This window comes from Leptopilina heterotoma, unplaced genomic scaffold (assembly GCF_015476425.1).
Source record: "Leptopilina heterotoma isolate Lh14 unplaced genomic scaffold, ASM1547642v1 Lhet_114, whole genome shotgun sequence".
In the NCBI taxonomy this organism is placed as follows: domain Eukaryota; kingdom Metazoa; phylum Arthropoda; class Insecta; order Hymenoptera; family Figitidae; genus Leptopilina; species Leptopilina heterotoma.
This window is the reverse complement of record NW_025110833.1, coordinates 582,992-601,803: the sequence shown is the minus strand read 5'-3', so window position 1 is coordinate 601,803 and position 18,812 is coordinate 582,992. Positions and strand designations below refer to the sequence as shown.

The 18,812-nt window shown below is 26.7% G+C and overlaps 2 protein-coding genes and 1 long non-coding RNA gene across 3 annotated transcripts in view; 1 reads left to right on the top strand and 2 right to left on the bottom strand.

Annotated features, from left to right (window-relative positions):
- LOC122506433 overlaps positions 1-18,812 on the bottom strand; it is a 229,749-nt gene that overhangs the window by 45,888 nt on the left and 165,049 nt on the right. The gene's annotated exons all lie outside the window — the stretch shown is intronic.
- On the bottom strand, positions 819-8,396 carry LOC122506407. Its single transcript, XM_043618557.1, has 6 exons — positions 8,027-8,396; positions 7,210-7,359; positions 6,532-6,849; positions 6,077-6,378; positions 5,079-5,335; positions 819-1,166 (listed from the first exon to the last, which is right to left on the bottom strand). The coding sequence occupies exons 1-6, from the start codon at positions 8,049-8,051 to the stop codon at positions 1,160-1,162; spliced, it is 1,059 nt and encodes a 352-aa protein (XP_043474492.1). The 5' UTR covers positions 8,052-8,396; the 3' UTR covers positions 819-1,159.
- LOC122506402 (discoidin domain-containing receptor tyrosine kinase B-like) overlaps positions 17,040-18,812 on the top strand; it is a 165,607-nt gene continuing 163,834 nt past the window's right edge. The window contains exon 1 of the mRNA XM_043618549.1: positions 17,040-17,569. The gene's annotated coding sequence lies outside the window, so the exon portion shown is untranslated. The remainder of the gene's footprint in view (positions 17,570-18,812) is intronic.

Below are 18,812 nucleotides of genomic sequence, written 5' to 3'. Positions count from 1 at the left end.
TTGGTTTTTAAAAATTTCCTCCTCCCTTTCCTGGGGCGATAAAGAGTTAAAATTTGAGAGAGTTTTTAGAATGTATTTTAGAAAATATTTCAAAAGATATTTTAGAAGATATTTTTGAACATATTTTTGAACATATTTTAGAAGATATTTTAAAAGATATTTTATAAATTTTATAAGATATTTTACAAAATATTTCAATAAATGAACTCTAGAACTGCTTGTACGAGAGAGAGAGAAAGAGACAATTCAAGGAATTATCGAAGAAATTCACCATAATCTAGAATTTATTATATAGAAAGACTTTGCAAATCCATTGGTTACGGATACTAGCCACCGGTAGTATGGCGGTTACCCCAAAAACCGTTCGTGAGACATCCATTAACTAAGCTTGTAATCCCTTCAGTTAAGTTAGCACATGGTGCTGCGCAGTCTATCGTTTCTGTCCCCCCTCATCTCCCCCTCTCACCCCCCTCCAAACACCCAAAGTTGCTTCTGACGCCGAATTTGCTCTTCCTAAATAGGGAGCTTTCAGGTTCAACGCGTCTACAGGGAAAGGTAAAAGGGGCACCATGACCAATGGCGGTGTTTAGCTTTGAATAATGAAGAGAAGCGATCTCCTTCTCGTGGTTCTCCTCTAGTCTTACAACCAACACTTCGTCACGAGTTCTCGTTCTCGCTTTAAATAAAGAAAAAAAAATCTTTCCAAAACTCTCTAGAGAGTTGAAAAAAAAAAATTTTTTTTTTTCAAAAGAAAAAAATACTAGAACTACACTGAAAAAAAATTTATTTGATTCTGTTGGAAGGTTAAGTGAGAAACACACAGTTTAGAAAAAGAACACTTTAGTTTTATTTATTAAACGTTATTAGACAAAATACACTTCTTTATTATATCGAAGATATAGAGAGATACTTTTAGGTTTCGAAGGAACGAACGCACGCGGCAAGGGCAAGAGGAACGATACTGTACATCACGTGATCGGCTAAGCGCAGTCTAGTGGCGCTAGAATATACTAACAGAGAAAAGGGCGGGCGTTTCAAACTTCTAACACTCCCTCCCGATCGCCTCTTTTCTGCTCCTTTAAATAAACTTAGTCCTTTGGTAAATGAAAATAAATAGGTTCTATGGTAAATCTCTCCTTATGTTCCTCATCATGAATAGTTAGTATCTGAAACATCAAAAGTATTATTAATTGTTTAAATTCATTATTTTATTAACAAGATTTTTATGTAAATCAAAAGACAAAGGTTTTGTGAATATGTCAGCAATTTGTTCTTTGGATTTTATCCATTTAATAATTATCAGGTTTCTTTTAACACATTCTTTCACATGGTGTTCCTTTACTTCAATTATGTGTCTCAATTTATTCCCACCATTTGTTTGAACACTTATACTCGCCGCTTTGTTGTCACACCATAATGTCATGGGAATTAAAGGTCTTGTTATGATTAATTTTAGAGAATTATACATTGATAACAATTCCTGACTCGCCTCACTCATCGCTACATATTCAGCATGACACGTAGACAATGAAACATAAGTTTGTTTATGTGTTCGCCAAGCTATTGTATCCCCAAACAATTTAATCAAGAAACCACTAGTCGTCAATGAATTTTTGCAGTCGCCAAAGCTGGCATCAGAGTATGCTTGTAAATTATCAATCTCACCTAAGTATGTTAGACACAATTTTCTAGTACCGTTTAAGTATCTAAAAACTCTTTTTACCATCTTCCAATCATCTTCAGTCGGATTTATTTGATGTCTGCTTAACACATTTACTGCGTAAGCAATATCTGGTCTTGTCGCACCTGCCAAATATAATAGACTTCCGACTGCTTGTCGATAAGGGAAATTAACACTCGTCTCTGTTTTATTTAATATCTCATCGCTGATCTCTTCTTCTCTCATCTTTCTTTCCCTATTTGTAGCTTGTGGAGTATTCATTGGAGTTCTTTGAGGATAAGATTGATCAAAACCGAATTTATACAAGATTTTATTTATGAATTTCTCTTGATGTAATTCCATGACTTTATTTACTTTGTCACGTTTAATTTGAATACTTAAGATTTCTTTTGGTTCTCCAAGGCAAACTATCTCAAATTCTTTACTTAATTTATCTTTAACTTCTTGTAATTTTTCCTCATCATTACTTGCCATGATTATATCATCAACATAAAGAAGCAAGATTAAAAATTTATCAAATTTTCGCCAGGTAAATAAACACGGTTCTAAATTGGAATTTTCTAGTCCTACACTTAACGCGACTTTAGTAAATTTATCATTCCATCTTTTAGGACTTATACGCAATCCATACAACGCTCGTTCTAATTTACACACCTTTTCTTTTCTTTCTTTCGCATCATGTCTTGTTCCTTCTGGTATCTCCATATATATCTCCTCATCAATTTCGCCATTTAAAAATGCCGTTTTTACATCGAATTGATACATTTTTAAGTCAAATTTGTTTATAATGGCTAAAACAGCTCTCACCAATGGTAATCTCGATACTGGTGCATATGTTTCACTCAATTCATATATATTCTTATCTTTGAATCCTCTTATCACTAATCTCGCCTTAAACTTTTCTTGACCGTTTGTATCTACTTTTCTTTTAAATATCCATCTTGAGTCAATTATAGTTACTTTCTCACCATTTTCCATTTTACTTGGCTTGTTAATTAATTTCCAGACTTTATTTTTCTCCAAGGACTTCAACTCATCATCGATTGCCAATTTCCAGAGATCTTTATTCGGTGATTTCAACGCATCTTTATAGTTTTCTGGATCAGAATTGATTTCTGCTAGGAAGGTATGAGACATCTCATCATTCAACACATCTTGTCCAGTTGTTAAAATAGATTCTTCAATATTCTTATCATTGTTTGTCTCAATTTGAATTTGTTTAGTCATACCGATTTTGTTTTTCCGTGGTCTTCCTCTTTTTCGTTTTACTTCTCCCTCCGATTTTGTGATTTCTTCTGGACTCTTTTCCTCATTATTGGATTCAATAAACCATTTTTCTTTATTTATCTCATCTTCGATTAACGGAAAATCTCGAATTTCATTTCTTTTATATTTATCTCCATAGACTAATTTTTCATTAAATCTTACGTCTCTGCTTTCGTAAAATTTCCCATCTTCTGGTTTTAGAAATTGGTAACCTGTAGGTGTATAACCTACCAAAACAACTCGTCTTCCCTCAGCTTTAAATTTAGGTCCAACTTTTCTTTGCACTTTAATATAAGCAATACAACCAAATCTTTTGATTTGATCAATATTGATTTTGTAATCAGGATTAAATTTTTCTAATGGGATTATCATGTTGTTGGATTTGTGTGGAGTTCGATTATATGCAAAAACTGCTGCTGTTAATGCTAAGTCCCACAGATATTCTGGAAATTTTGAGTCAAACATGTAACATCGCACCTTCTTTTGTATGGTTTGGTTAAACCTTTCTGATACACCATTGTGTTCTGGTGTGTCAGGACAAGCCAACTGCGATTCCGCACCTAATTCCTGTAGTACTTCTACTGTGTACCCACCTGTATATTCAGTCCCTTGGTCAGAACGTAAATAACACACCTTCGCATCATATCCTAATAAATTTCGTGCGCTTCTTACGAAATATTTTAGACATTTGCCTGTTTCACTTTTATATTTCATAGGATAAGCCATAGCTAATCGCGAATAATCATCAACAAAAATGGAAATGTACCTATAATTTTTCGGATAAGTAGATGGAGAAATAGGACCCATTACATCGGAATGTATTATTTGTAGTGGAGCTGTTGCTCTACTTCTTGTTGATGTGAATGGTAATCTATTAAATTTTCCAATCAAACACGCCTCGCAATCTAATAATTTATTTTTATCAAATATTACTGAGTTTAGATTTTTATTTTCTGGATATTTACTTTGTAAATTTTTAAGATATTCGATTGACGCATGTCCAAATCGACCATGCCATAATAGGGTTTTGTCATAAATTTTATTTTTACTATTTTCTTTTAAAGGATTTTCCTCGTCTGGTAACTCAACTACTGGCAATTCGTCTAAATCATGGAATTTTCTATCCCAAATAGTAGTGTCAAAATTAGATTGTTCATAAGGAATTTTGTTTTTATTTGTTTCGCAACTGTTTGAATTATTAGATTGTTTCTCATCGTTTATTTGTTTAGTTTGTTTCTCATCGTTTGTTTGTTTAAAATCGTTTTCTTTTATCTCTTCATTAAATATAATTGTTTTATCATTTTTAATTGATTCTAATAATTTTTGTTTTTCTACCACGCTTCTTGTAAGATATCTGTGAGTACTATTTTCCATTTCTGTTAAATTTAAAAACACGTCTTTATTTATTATTTGATCTAAATTCACGTCTTCTATTGGAACATCTTTTATTTCTAGTTCTATTTCCCAAAATGGTCTTTTATACACGCCTGTTAACAATTTTTCATTCGAGTAGGGATCAAAAATATCTATTTTCTCATTATCTAAATAAATTCCAAGACCCATTTCAGCAAATTTTCGCAAAGATAATAAATTTTCTTTCAAGGCTTCAGCAAAGACTACTTTATTTAATTTAAATATCTCACCATTATTTAATTTGATTTCAATTTTTCCTACTCCCTCCGTTTTTAAGTCTGCTGAGCTATGTTTATTTGCACATTTAATAATACAATTATCAGTTTCGTCAAAGGTTTTAAATATTATTTTTGAATTAGTTATGTGATCAGTCGCGCCTGAGTCTGCCAGAAATTTAATCTTAACAGATTCATTTTGAATTTCATTTTTATTGTTACACATTTCTGTATATAATGTAACATTATTAAAGTTATAACATTTAATGTTATGCTTACCCATATTGTTATCCCCGTTATCTTGATTTCCTTGTTTAGTTGGTTTATTTGCTCTGACATTTTGTTTGTCATTGGATTTTTGGTTATTTCTATTTTGAACTTTCTGATTATTTCTTAACCCACCTCTGACAAAATTACCGCGCCCTCTTTTACCATAATTTGGATAATTCGCATTAGATTTTCTTTTTAAATGAGACCCCTGATTAAAGTTTTGATTACTGTACCTTGAATCTCTTCCTCTATGCCCTCTTCCTCTAACTACGTATCTCGGGGTAGAAGCTTGAGTCGGACAAGAAGCAGCAACGTGACTCCCAAATTTGTTACATTTGTAACACTTTATTCCTCTGCCCTTGTTGGGGCATTCAGCTCCAATGTGTCCATAATCTTGACACTCGTAGCATCTTATTTTAGTTTCGCCTCTTGCCAAGTTTGTCGATCTCACCTCCTTGTCCTCTTCTTTATCTCGCCTTGTTGCTTCGTCCTGCATAATTAAAGATTTTAACTCGTCATATGAAATGCTTTTACCCTTCGTATTTTTCGACACAAATTCAATTGTCTGTACAGAAGGCACAGACACCATAATTGCATTGTAAAATGCATCTCTTTTCTCATCTTCGGAGAAAGGAACAGAACCTTTAGAATTTTCGTAATTTCTTATTGTATCTTCAAATTTTTCGCAAAATTCTCCCGCCGTTGTTTTGCCAAAAATATATTTCATGTTATACAATTGTTTTCGCACCGTATGTGAATTTACATTTATTTCGCATCTTTTAATTTCTGCTAATTTTTCAAGAATTAGTTTTGGATCCTGATATTGCATTACTTTCGAATGATAATAACTATCCAAGTGATTTATTAGTATATCGCGAACTTTAAATTTTTGTTCTGTTAGTAAAGTCTCGTCAATAGTCTGTAAATCAAAATTCTCGTCTATAATGTGTAAAAGATCACAAGACCTTAGTTCTGATGTAAAATAATCTCGAAAATGTTCATATTTAACACTGTTAGTTAGTTTATAATCTCGTTTATAACTCCCACCTTTATTTATTATTTCAAATTTTACCACTTCTTTAAGACTTTTATTTTCAACATTTTCTCCCTTTTGTGTAGAAGAATTTAGATTTTCACAAGTTTCTTTGATTATTTTTGCGATTTCATTTTTAAATTCAATATTAGGATCAATTGTTCCTTTCTCTTCGATGGTACTTGAATTGTTACTCACCTCTTCATTATTCGCTTTGGCCTTTTTCTCGATTCTAAAAGCCTTAGCTATCTCACCTAATGTGTATATTGTGTCTCTCATCCTTATGTTCTGTTTCACATAATCTTCTCTTAGCAAAACAGTTAAATCAGTCAACGTTTGTTGACTGACTGCCTCTTTATTTTTAATTTTTAATGACTCTTTTATTTGGTGAATCGAACCAGTCATTTGTTCAGTGGCTTTGATTGAACTGATACAAAAATTGTTGACGATTTCAACCAATTTGTCCATCTTTGTTTCTTGTGCGTTCATCCTCTCCATAACTGTAATATTTTCAATTGAATTAATTTGAGGGTTAGAGCAAGAAGGTACAGGTTCCCGTAAGTTTGTATTAATTCTGTATCTAACATTACTTATTATTTTGGGTTTAGGTTTCGAAATATCAGAGTTCAAATTTTTTGAATTATTTAAATTACCAATATTCAGCATTTCAGCTTCCGAACCATTTCTTTTGACAATTTTCTCTCCTTCTACCTCTCCTTTCTCTGCTGACTCTTCTTTCTTTCCTGACACTTCTTGAGTATTTTTCTCTCCTTGCTCTTCGTTCTCTCCTAACACTTCATTCTCTCCTAATGACCCTTTCTCATCCTCATCCTCTTCGTCTATTGTCATTAGTTCGGTCGCTGAACATTCTGAGAATGTCCTTGGCATGATAGCTGGTAGATCAAGAAGAGTTTTCTCGTCTAACCAACTCTGAAGGGCTGCCCATTCCTCCTGAGTCATCATGCGTTTTTCTAAAAGAAATTTTGGAAATATAGTAAAATTGATTAATTTTCAAGGACAATGTTCTAAAGTCAGTATATCGAACATCAAATATGACTGACTTCAGAACGATCAAGTACATAAAGATCTGCACAGCAAGATCCTCATAATACCCGACCTAGGATGTGTGTCAGTGTAATACCGAACATCAAGCATACACTTCTACACAAACTTCTCAGTTTATTTTATTGCAATTTTTATATACACATATACACATGTATATACTCATGAGTTTTTATTTTATTTAATCATATATATATATATATATATATATATATATATATATATATATATATATATATATATATATATATATTTCTTTATAGACTCACCCGTGTGGTAAAATACATTTTCTCTTATTTTAAGAGTTATATTCTCTCCTTCGACGATGACTTTTATTTCGTCATCCGGATGACTTTTGTCCAATCCAAACATTAAGTTTAGATTTTTCCACATCCTTTGAATCGTCGTCTCATCTGTAACTTTTTGTTATATTTATTAATAATGTTAAATTAATGTACTTTTATTCACATTCATACATTATTTTGTTTCGATATATTAAAAATTTAATTTTAATCTATTCACTTAAAATTTTATTTCAAATTCTCATCTTTATTCTCATCTTGTATTTATTTCAGATCTAGTTATTATTTCATTGTGACTTATTTCTATTAGTATTTAATTCTTTGTTTTGATTTTGTGGGTACCCAACGGCGCTCGAAGGAGAGAGAGAGAAAGACAGCACTGTGTTTATATTACGCATCTTTTGTTCGAACAGTTTCACAGTCACAGCCTTCCCCACACTCCCCTCCGCCCCGCATCACTCAAACTTGCCGGTATTCTCGTCTTTGTTTCTCTCTCACCGGCACCTATTTCTCTCTCCATCACATAGCCGCCATTTTTATTCAACAAGTCTTAGCCTGTTCAACCATGTGGCTTTTCTTTTTCTTTTAATTACTATTTAAAATTTCAATTCAAAATTTTGTTTATATAATTTAATCTCATCTACATTTTCTAATTATTTAAACTCAATTTTTATATATTTAGGTGCGTAATTAGAAATTAAATTTTTGTGTAAATTCAAAATCTCATCTACTCATTCTTTTGCTCATCATTTAATAAAATTACATATATGTATATCTTACTCACCAGCCTGTGCAGTTACCTCACTCATCTTGTCAAGGATTTTTCTCGCCACTAATTTTACAGCAAAATCACTTCCTAATTATTTTCTTTTCTCACTTACTAAAAGGCACTTTTTCCACGTGGTGGAAACGCGAATTGTTTTTACAATTACCTGGGCTCCATAACCTGTTGGAAGGTTAAGTGAGAAACACACAGTTTAGAAAAAGAACACTTTAGTTTTATTTATTAAACGTTATTAGACAAAATACACTTCTTTATTATATCGAAGATATAGAGAGATACTTTTAGGTTTCGAAGGAACGAACGCACGCGGCAAGGGCAAGAGGAACGATACTGTACATCACGTGATCGGCTAAGCGCAGTCTAGTGGCGCTAGAATATACTAACAGAGAAAAGGGCGGGCGTTTCAAACTTCTAACAGATTCAAATAACTGATTAATTGACTATTATCAATTAAATATTTAATTCAATCAAATAATATTTATTGGAGTCAATTAAATGGTTTAGTTCATATTTGCTTCAAATACTGAGAAATTATTGGTTCAAATATGAATTGAACCATTTAATTGACTCCAATAAATATTATGTGATTCAAGTAAATATTTAATTGATAAATAATTAATCCGTTATTTGAATCAAATAAATTTTTTTTCAATATATATTGAAAAAAAAACCCCTTTTCTTTTCTTTGCTATCTTAAATAATAGATCAATTTTCATCTTTTCTATTTAAAAATTAAAAATCCTTTCTATCTTTTCGGAGACAATTGATTTTAAAAATTTAATTTTATATTTTATTCTGTTTTTCATATGAGTGAATTTTTATTTCAATAAATCCGAATATGTGGGTATTTTAATTTTCCTTTTTTATGATTAACGTCTTGTTTTTAAAAATTCAACGAGTCTAGTTCACCAATTGAGTGTGTCACCGCTTTGAATGATATCAACTGAATTATGAAAAATCCTCAAAGTCTCTTTGTTTCACGATTTTTTTCCTTGTCAACGAAAAAACGCGACATTATTTTTAAGAGAAATTTATAAATAATGATTATTAATAATAAAAATTATAATATTTAATAATTATTAATAATTAATAATAAATGAATTAAAAATTAATAATATTAATAATTTAATTAATTATATATAATTATAATTAATAATTATATGTAATTATACGAAAACATGAATAATTTCTTTTTTAAGTAAATATTTAATTATTATTATTATTATTATTTATAAGAATTTTTAACTAAAATTATTCTTAAAATCGATCATTATTAATAATTTTCGAAAAAGTTCTTTGACAATTTTCAAATCCATTTGTTTTCAATATTCAATTTTACGAAATTTTAATTATTCGCAAATTCTTCAATTACATAAATATTAGAAAATAAAAACTTAAAATAATATTAAAAAAATTCAATTAAACTTTTTGAAAAAAAATTGATTTCAAAATTCAATTATTTTTAAAAATTCACGCTATAGGTATTGCTTTTAATATTCAATTATGATCTAAACTTTTAACTAAAATTAATTTTTAAATCAATTTTTTTTAAATTATACTAGAATTTAATTATTTAAATTTTAAATACAAAAATAAATAATTTATTGAATAATTGAATGTTTCTTAAAATTCAATTCCCACAAAGAATCGTTATCAACAAATATTCAAATAACTGAATCCTTTTGACGAATTTTAATAAAATTAAAAAAATTTTTTTCGAGGAATTTGATTAAAATTATATTGAAAATAATTAAAATTCTGCAATGAGTTTTATTATTTATGGAAATAATTGAATTCTTAAAAAGAATTTTTATTATTTACAAATATAATTGAATCTCCGTAAAAATTTTATTATTTATGAAAATAATTAAATGATTGCGAAGAAATTTATAAAATAAATTGTAAATAATGAAATTCCTTTGAAATTTATATTATTTTTTGAAAATAATTAAAAGTTTGTGTAGAATTTTATTAAATTTTTTAAAAAATAATTTCATTTTTTTGGAAAATTTTGGAAAATAATTGAATTTTGTGGAGAATTTAATATTCTTCAAAATGTTTCTTATATTCTTTGTTGTTATATTCTTCTTCTTCAAAATTGTTTTCATCATTTCAATTCAATCATGATTTTGAATTTTTTTTTTAAATTTCAAACGTAATTGAATTATATGAGAAGAATTTTATAACTTTTGAAAATAATTGAATTTCTGGAATTATTTGTAATTCCTCCAAAATTGAATTTTTGTAGTGTTTTCAAAAAAAAAATTGATTTAAAAATTTTTAAATTCTAGGTATTATTTTTAAAATTGCTAATTTTATTTTAAAAAATAAGTAAGTTGTTAGCCGCGCGCTTTAGCGCACGAATTGTTGCTACTGTTATAATAATTTTAATATAATAATTATAATACAATACAATAATACAATACTTTTAATTATTATTGACTGATAATGTATTTAATAATAAATCTGATAATTTTTGAATTAATATAATTATTTTAAGTAATACTGCATAATTATAATTATAATTATAATTAGTTAATATTTTTTTATAATAGTCAATAATTTTTATAATTAGTTAATGTTAATTAGTTAATGTTTTTCTTAATTAGTTATTAATTTTTATAATAAGTTATTATTTTTCTAAAATTAGTAAATAATTTTCTTAATTAGTTATTAATTTTTATAATAAGTCATTAGTTTTCTAAAATTAGTAAATAATTTTCTTAATTAGTTAACAGTTGTTATAATTAGTTATTATTGTTTTATAATTAGTTAATATTTTTCTTTATTAGTTAACAGTTTTCATAATTGGTTATTAATTTTTATAACTAGTCATTATTATTATTATTATTATTATTATTATTATTTTTTTTTTTTTTTTTATAATTACTTAATAAATTTCATATGCGAAAATTCGGCGAATGCATATAAAATAAACAATTTAGAAAATCAGAAATATTTCTTCTTTATATATTCAACTGCATTTAAAACCAAATGCCATTAAAATAAACTATGAGAACATTTCACTTGAAACGAGAAAATGCACAGTTTAGGTTTATGTCCCTCATGGGCGTCATAAAAATATTGACGATGTCTTTTTAACGTCGAGAAAATATCGTATGAGTTCATTTTTTTTTGTCCTCTGGGATATGAATCAATGTTAGAATAAAGAGAAACGTATAGGAATGGTTTTAAAATTCTTTTTTTTAATCGACATTGCCCGCAATTAAAAAAAGACCCGAAAATAAAATTTTTACATTATGAGACAATATTTAATTTTTAAATTAAAAAAAAGAGAAAGATCTTTGTGGTCCTAATCATGCTCAGGTCAGAGCCCCCCTTTAAAATTAGAATATTTTAAAATTATTTAAAGAAAATATTTTTAATTTTAAAATTCAACTCTTTTTTCAAAAGAGCCATCTCCTGATTTGAAATAAAAAATATTAAAATGATTGAAAATAAAAAAAAGTTTTTTGAAATTGAATAATTTGCAAAAAAAAAAAAAAATTTCGAGGAAGAGTTTAGAAAAATTTCAGATGTTCAGTGGGAAGAACCGAGTCCAAAATTTACTGTGGGAACTGGGAGACTGCCAATGCATTATTATACCCAAAGGATCCTATTGTGTCGGGGGATATAAAATTTATGTCCTCGAAATTCTTGTCAGGAAGAAGAGATTAAAAAAAAGAACCACTAGCATAAGGTGACCAAATCTAATCAGATCTGTAACCTAACCTGATCCAAGAAATGTTATCTCGAAAATTTTTCAGAAAAAAAAAATTGAAATTAAACTCGAAATTAAAAATTATATTAAAACAGAAATCTTGTTATTGAACAAAATATTTCGTTCCTTTAGAATTTTCCATTTTAATTTAAAAACAAAATCGATTAAAATTCCATAGTATTGTCGAATTAAAAAAAAATCCTTCCACGAGACTATAAATTTTTGAAAAACCTTTTATTGTGATTTTAAATTGCTTTTCATTAGCATTGAAAATAATGAAGGGCGGTAAATTTCCATCAATAGTAAATTAGTCAACAAACTAGTTGGGTAATCAATTAAATTGGTTCATTTTAAAATACACACATTGAAGCAGTATATACATGAAAATCGTTCTAATTGTTCAATGTACATATTCGCTTATATAATTGGTAGAAGGGAATTGTAAGAGGAAATCTTGGTTTGCCTGCGAGTGATAGAATCCCCTTAAAGATCTTAAAATTAACCAATTTCTGAATTTCACTATACATCTTGTACTCGGAAATTCTGAAGGGTAATAAATTCCATGTGTTAAATTGTCTGGTAAAAAATTTTCAAAAGAAATTAAAATTTGAGATGAAAGAGATTTAAAGATTTAAAATTTAATTATTTAAAAATTTCTTGATAAAATTTTTTATCAGAATTCAATTTTAAGAAATAACTTCTTTTTTAAATAAATATTTAATCATTATTATTTTTACATTGGAATTAAGTTTTTCAAGTTCAAATCTTTTGAAATTAAATAACTTATGAGAATATTATTAGAAAACACCAAGAAACCGACTACTCCGAGTCTTCGACTCAGAGTCATCGCTTTCTTCATGTTTTATGATAAATTTAAGATGACCGAGTGATAGAATCATTATTTTATATTATAACAATATTGTTCCTGTAAATTTTTCAAAATTACTTTCATCATTTTAATTTAATAATTATTTTCCAGAATTTTTAAATAAAATTCTTCTTTAAGTCAATATTTTTAATAATTTTTGAAAAAGTTCTTGAGAATTTACAAATACAATAATGTTTAAAATTCAATTATACGAACTTTTGATTATTCGAAAATTCTTCAATTAAATTATATATTATAGAAAATAATAACTTCAAATAATTACAAGAAAAAATTCAATTAAACTTTATCAAAAAAAATTAATTCCACAGAAATTTTTGTTAAAAGTATGAAAATTTCAGATTTTAAAGGATTTTAATTTGAAACCTTTTCAAAATTCAATTATTTATAAAAATTCGCCCTATAAGGCTTTTAATATTCATTTATCTAAAATTTTAACTAAAATTCATTTTTAAATCAATTTTTATTAAAAAATTCTACGAGAATTAAATTATTTAAATAGAAAAATAAATAATTTATTGAATATTTCTTAAAATTTAATTCCCATAAAGAATTTTATCAACAAATGTTTAAATAATTGAATCCCTAAGAAAATTTTTATTATTTTCGAACAATAATATTTGATTTTTGCAAAGAATTTTATTAATCTTGAAAATAAATGAATTTCTGCAAATAATTTGTAACTTTTTCAAAATTAAATTTTTTTTCGTGTTTTTAAATAAAATTCTTCTTTATTCAATATTTTTAATGATGTTTAAAAAAGTTCTTTGAGAATTTTCAAATTCATTTGTTTACAATTCAATTTTACAAAAGTTCAATTATTCGTAAATTCTTCAATTAAATATACATTAGAAAATAAAAAGTTGAAATAATTTCAATAAAAATCCACAATTAAACTTTCTCAAAAAAATTAATTCCACAAAATTATTAGTTAAAAATATGAAAAATTCAGAGTTTCAAAGATTTTAACTTGAAACCTTTTCAAAATTCAATTATTCCTAAAAATTCGCACTCTAAGACCTATACTTTTAATATTCAATTATTATCTAAAATTTTATCTGAAATTCATTTTGAAATTAATTTTTATTTGAAAATTCTACGAGAATTAAATTATTTAAATACAAAAATAAATTTATTGAATAATTGAATTCTTTTGACAAACTTTAATTTAATTTTGAAGAATAATTAAATTTTTCGAGGAATTCGATTAAAATTGAATGAAAAATAATTGAAATTATGCGATGAGTAGGTATTGTTAGTGATGAAAATAATTGAACTTCTGTAAATAATTTTATTGTTTATGAAAATAATTGTATTATTGCGAAGAAATTTATAACAAATTTTGTAAATAATTGAGTTTTAGTAAAATTTTTATTATTTATGAAAATAATAAAATGTTTGTACCTATAGAATTTTATTAAATTTTCTTTTAAGTAATAGAAATTTTTGCAGAGAATAATTATTAAAATTTTTGAAAATAATTGAATTTTGGAGAAGAATTTTATTTTATTTATAAAGATAATTGAAATTTGGACGAGAATATTAAAAAATTTTTGAACATAATTGAATTTCTGCGAATATAATTGAATTATTACGAAGAAATTTATAACAAATTTGTAAATAATTGAATTTCAGTGAAATATTTATTATTTATGAAAATAATTGAACCCCTGTAAAAAATTTTATTGTTTATGAAAATAATAAAATGTTTGTTCCTATAAAATTTGTGGAGAATAATTTTATTATTTATAAAGATAATTGAAATTTGGACGAGAATTTAAAAAAATTTTTGAACATAATTGAATTTCTGCTAATTTTTATTATTTATGAAAATAATTGAATTATTACGAAGAAATTTATAAAAAAAAAAATTGTGAATAATTGAATTTTTGTGAAATTTTTATTATTTAGAAAAATAATAAATAAATCGATTATTTTTAATAACTAATTAAGTAAATGTTACAAAATTTAACTAATTTTAGAAGAATTTGAATTATTAACATTTTAAAAAAATCTAAGTTCTTCTCATGAAATTTATTCAAAATTTGAAATTTTATAAAATTTCAAATTAAAACCTTTTGAAGTTTATCTATTTATGAAAATTGTAAACGCAACTTTTTTTAAAATTTAATGAATTTTGAAATTCTCAAGTAAAATTATTACAAAATGAAGTTTATTTATATTTAAATACATTTTCATAACTGTAAATAACGTTGTTGATTTGTTAATGAAATAATGTTCCTCACTCACCAGTATTGAAGGGGGAAATATCTGATATGATTTTGGGATACGACCCTTAATTCCCAAGTCTGTCGGGATATATCCAGCTTTATGACGAGCGTTTAGTATACATATATCATGGACGAAACTCGTATAACTATAACTGTTGGCGCTGCCGGACAACGCCTAATATTTGTCTAGAGACAGTGTACTCGTGAGCTTAATTGGAAAGCGCGGTGAATTCGGTATACCATTTGACCGCATACGCTTTTTAGCGAAATTCCTCCGGGTCCTGTGGTATTTTCTACGAATCCTCTTAACGAACCTAGAGGACTCCTCTCGCCGTCTTACACTCCAAAACGCATTTAATAATAATAACAACAATAATACTCACTGTTCTCTTTTTCCTTATTTTCTTTCTAACCTCCGTTATTTCCTAAAAAGAAAAAAAATTGTACCACATAAACCAAACGAAATTAAACACAACAGAAAACATAGACAGAAACAATATTAATATTAATATTGATTAATTATTCAACTGGTCAATTACTAAGTAAAAACTAGTTGGATTTACTTAAAAAAGTAAAATTCGTCTCCAAATACAAAAAAATTTTTATAATTAATCTATTTTTAGTATTCTTGACACTTTTAAGATTATAATTAACGATATAATAGTTTTTTAAGCGATACTATTTACCGTCAGACTAAAAAAGCTCAATCTAGTTCCTGACTAGTTTCCCCTGTGTAACTAGTTTCTTCCTAGTTTCCTCTGTAAATCCCAAGTGATTTATTTTTTTCTCAATCTAGTTCCTGCCTAGTTTCCCCTGTGTAACTAGTTTCTGTCTAGTTTCATCTGCAAATCCCAAGTGATTTATTTTTTTCTCAATCTAGTTCCTGTCTAGTTTCCCCTGTGTAACTAGTTTCTGTCTGGTTTCATCTGCAAATCCTAAGTGATTTATTTTTTTCTCAATCTAGTTCCTGTCTAGTTTCCCCTGTGTAACTAGTTTCTGCCTAGTTTCCTCTGTAAATCCCAAGTGATTTATTTTTTTTTCTCTTAAACCTTGAAGGTATCACTATTGGTAACAAATTTAAGCGTTACATTTCAGCCTAGGAACTAGATAATCAAAAAAAAAAAAACAAAAAGAACCAAAGAAAAAAACGAAATGTTGCAAAAAATACCACAGAAAAGAAAACAAATAAACTAAAAGGAACGAACTGTTGTAAAAATACTACAGAAAAAGACAAATAAACAAAAAGAAAAGAAATGTTGCGAAAAAAACCTACAAAAAACTTGAACTATGTACTTAAATTTTAGAAAAATTCATAAAAGAAGAAATTTTTTTATGTCCAGGGCTATAAAAAAATTTTGTTGCTATTCGCAGAGGGAGATCAAAACACAGTAAATCGTGACAAGTAGTTTCTACACCCCGTTTTGAAGAGTCAAAAGAAAGTACAAAAAAAAAAATAAATAAAAATAACTCCTCAAATAACTTGACTACTGGTTCTGAATTTTAATTTTCGTTACATTTCGCACAACTAGCCCCCTATTTCAACCCTAATCAAGCCAGGTCAAAATTAAAATTAAATTCAAATTCTGTCACTGCTTATATATTATTAATCAAATTTCTACAAGAATATAATTTTTTTTCAAAATTAAAAATTCGATTTGAGGAAAAATTCCCTCTGCGCGAGAACGAATTCTATAAAATACTTTTAGAAATTTCTTTTTGCACCAAAAAAAAAAAAAAAAGAACACAGAGCATTATTTAAAGTGAGGCAAACCATTAAGCGCGCAACTCTTATGAATTCAAAGACAAAAATCATATACCCTTTTTTCTGGAACTCGAGTTCAAAGGCACCCATCTCGCGAGCAAAAAAAAAAAAAAAAAAAGTCGCCAGCTGTTAAAAAAAATCGCTTTGAAAAGCAGCTAATATCTCTGTCTGAAATTACGAGACTCTGAAGCAGGATACAAGATAAAGCAGATGGCAAAAATAAAAAAAGAAAAAGGAAAAAAGAAAAGAGAGTAGGAGTATTACTGGACAGCGCAAGTAGAAAAGGGCGGTGCGCGCTATGCACCAGAGTGACTAGAGTCGAGTTTGTGAAAAGAGAGGGGTTGGAAAAGTAGGTAGAGTTTCTGCGCAAGCAACACTCACGCTCTATCATCTGAAACGAAAACAACCCCTATAAAAATTAAAAAAAAAAAATAACCCCCACCCCCTAAAAAAAATTTTTTTTTCTATTATTCCCCCAAAAAAAAATTAACCCTCTTTCTTCGATTAAAAACAAAAAGGAGAGGGGGGTGTGAGCGATTGAGAACCATATTTAGAGCGCGAGTCGAGTCCTGTAAACGTGGTTTAAAATCGATGCGAATCGCAGGTTGCGGTCAGTCAGCGAGAGACCTTCGCGCGTATCGCTTCGACTTGGGAAGCGTAAATTTTTTTTTTATTTTAATTCAAAAAGAAAATAAAAAAAATAAATAAATAAAAGTGAAAAATAATTTTGTGAATGTCGCATTTTAAGAGAGGGGAAAAAATATTAATAATGCGTGTCAAGTGATAATTTGAATGTGGAATCATTCCGTCATGCCTTGTTTTAAAAAAATTCACCTTTACGTGCAAAAAAATTCACAAAAGGATCCATGAGCAGAGTATCAAGTTGGTACCCGTGATATAAAGGACCCTAGGGTCCAAAATACCATTTAGAATCTCGAAAGTGGTGAGTACTCACGACTGTTGCTTCGTTCATTGATACAAAGACAATTGATTTCGAGTGAGAGTAGAAATTTGAATTTCCCTATCATCGTAATGACAAAAAATTATTTCTCAATTCAGCAGCTAATATTAAAATAAATATTAAATAATATTAAAATAATTATTAAATAATATTAAAATAATTATTAAATAATATTGAGATAGATATTAAATAATATTAAAGTAAATATTAAATAATATTTAAATAAATATTAAGTAATATTAATATAAATATTAAATAAAAATAATGTTAATTAGCTAATTATAATATTAATTACTAATATTAATGAAAATTAATATTTTTTATACTAATTATATTAATATTGAATTAATTAATTACAATCTTAATTAATATTGCGATTACTAATGAAATTTTTTATTTAAACTAATTATACAAATAGTATTAAAGTTAATAATCTTAATAAATATTACTAATTTATTTTTTTTTCAAAAACTAAAAATAAATTTAATTTATAAACGGACTTAAAAAAATTTGATTGAAATTGAAAGTAATAATTAATAATAATATTGTAATTAGGAATATTAATTAATAATGATATTGTAATTAAGAATATTAATTTATAGCAATATTTTAATTAACAATATTTACTAATAATAACATTATAATAAAAAATATTTACTAATAATAACATTATAATTAAAAATATTTACCAATAATAACATTATTTCTTAAGATATATTCATTAGTAATATTAATATTATGATTCAAAATATTTATGAAAATATTTATCAGAATTGGAAATAATTAATAATGATTTTTTTAGAATTAAAAATATTAATCAGTTAGTAAAAAATTGATAAATGATTACACAGTTTTTCTAGGGATATTAAATTGAGACAAAAAACGAATCAAAAGTGTTGCGAAGCAACATTTTGATTCGTATTTTGACTCAATTTAATATCCTTAGAAAAACTGTACCGTAATGATAACATTAAAAACAATCACTAATAATGTTAGCTACAATTGACAATTAATAATATTTAATAAAAATAAAATGAAAAATCTAAAATTAATAAAAATTAAATAAAATTAATATAAATTATTAGGGAATTAAAATAATATTGAAATATTGAAATTAAACATTAAAATTACTCTCGAAATTCCATTTTCCAGTGTAAACACTCCAGAAAATAGAATACTCAACACGATAGTGTAACTTTCATAGAACTACCAAGTTGAGAATTTA

Bases quoted from the DNA above. Each gene is read 5' to 3' on its own strand.
- LOC122506407 (XM_043618557.1), bottom strand. From the start codon at position 8,051: ATGAGTGAGGTAACTGCACAGGCTG. The intron at 7,360-8,026 runs GTGAGTAAGATA...TATAACAAAAAG, and splicing joins TGAGGTAACTGCACAGGCTG to TTACAGATGAGACGACGATT. The intron at 6,379-6,531 runs GTAATTTAAATA...AAAATATTACAG, and splicing joins AGCTGAAATGCTGAATATTG to TTATGGAGAGGATGAACGCA.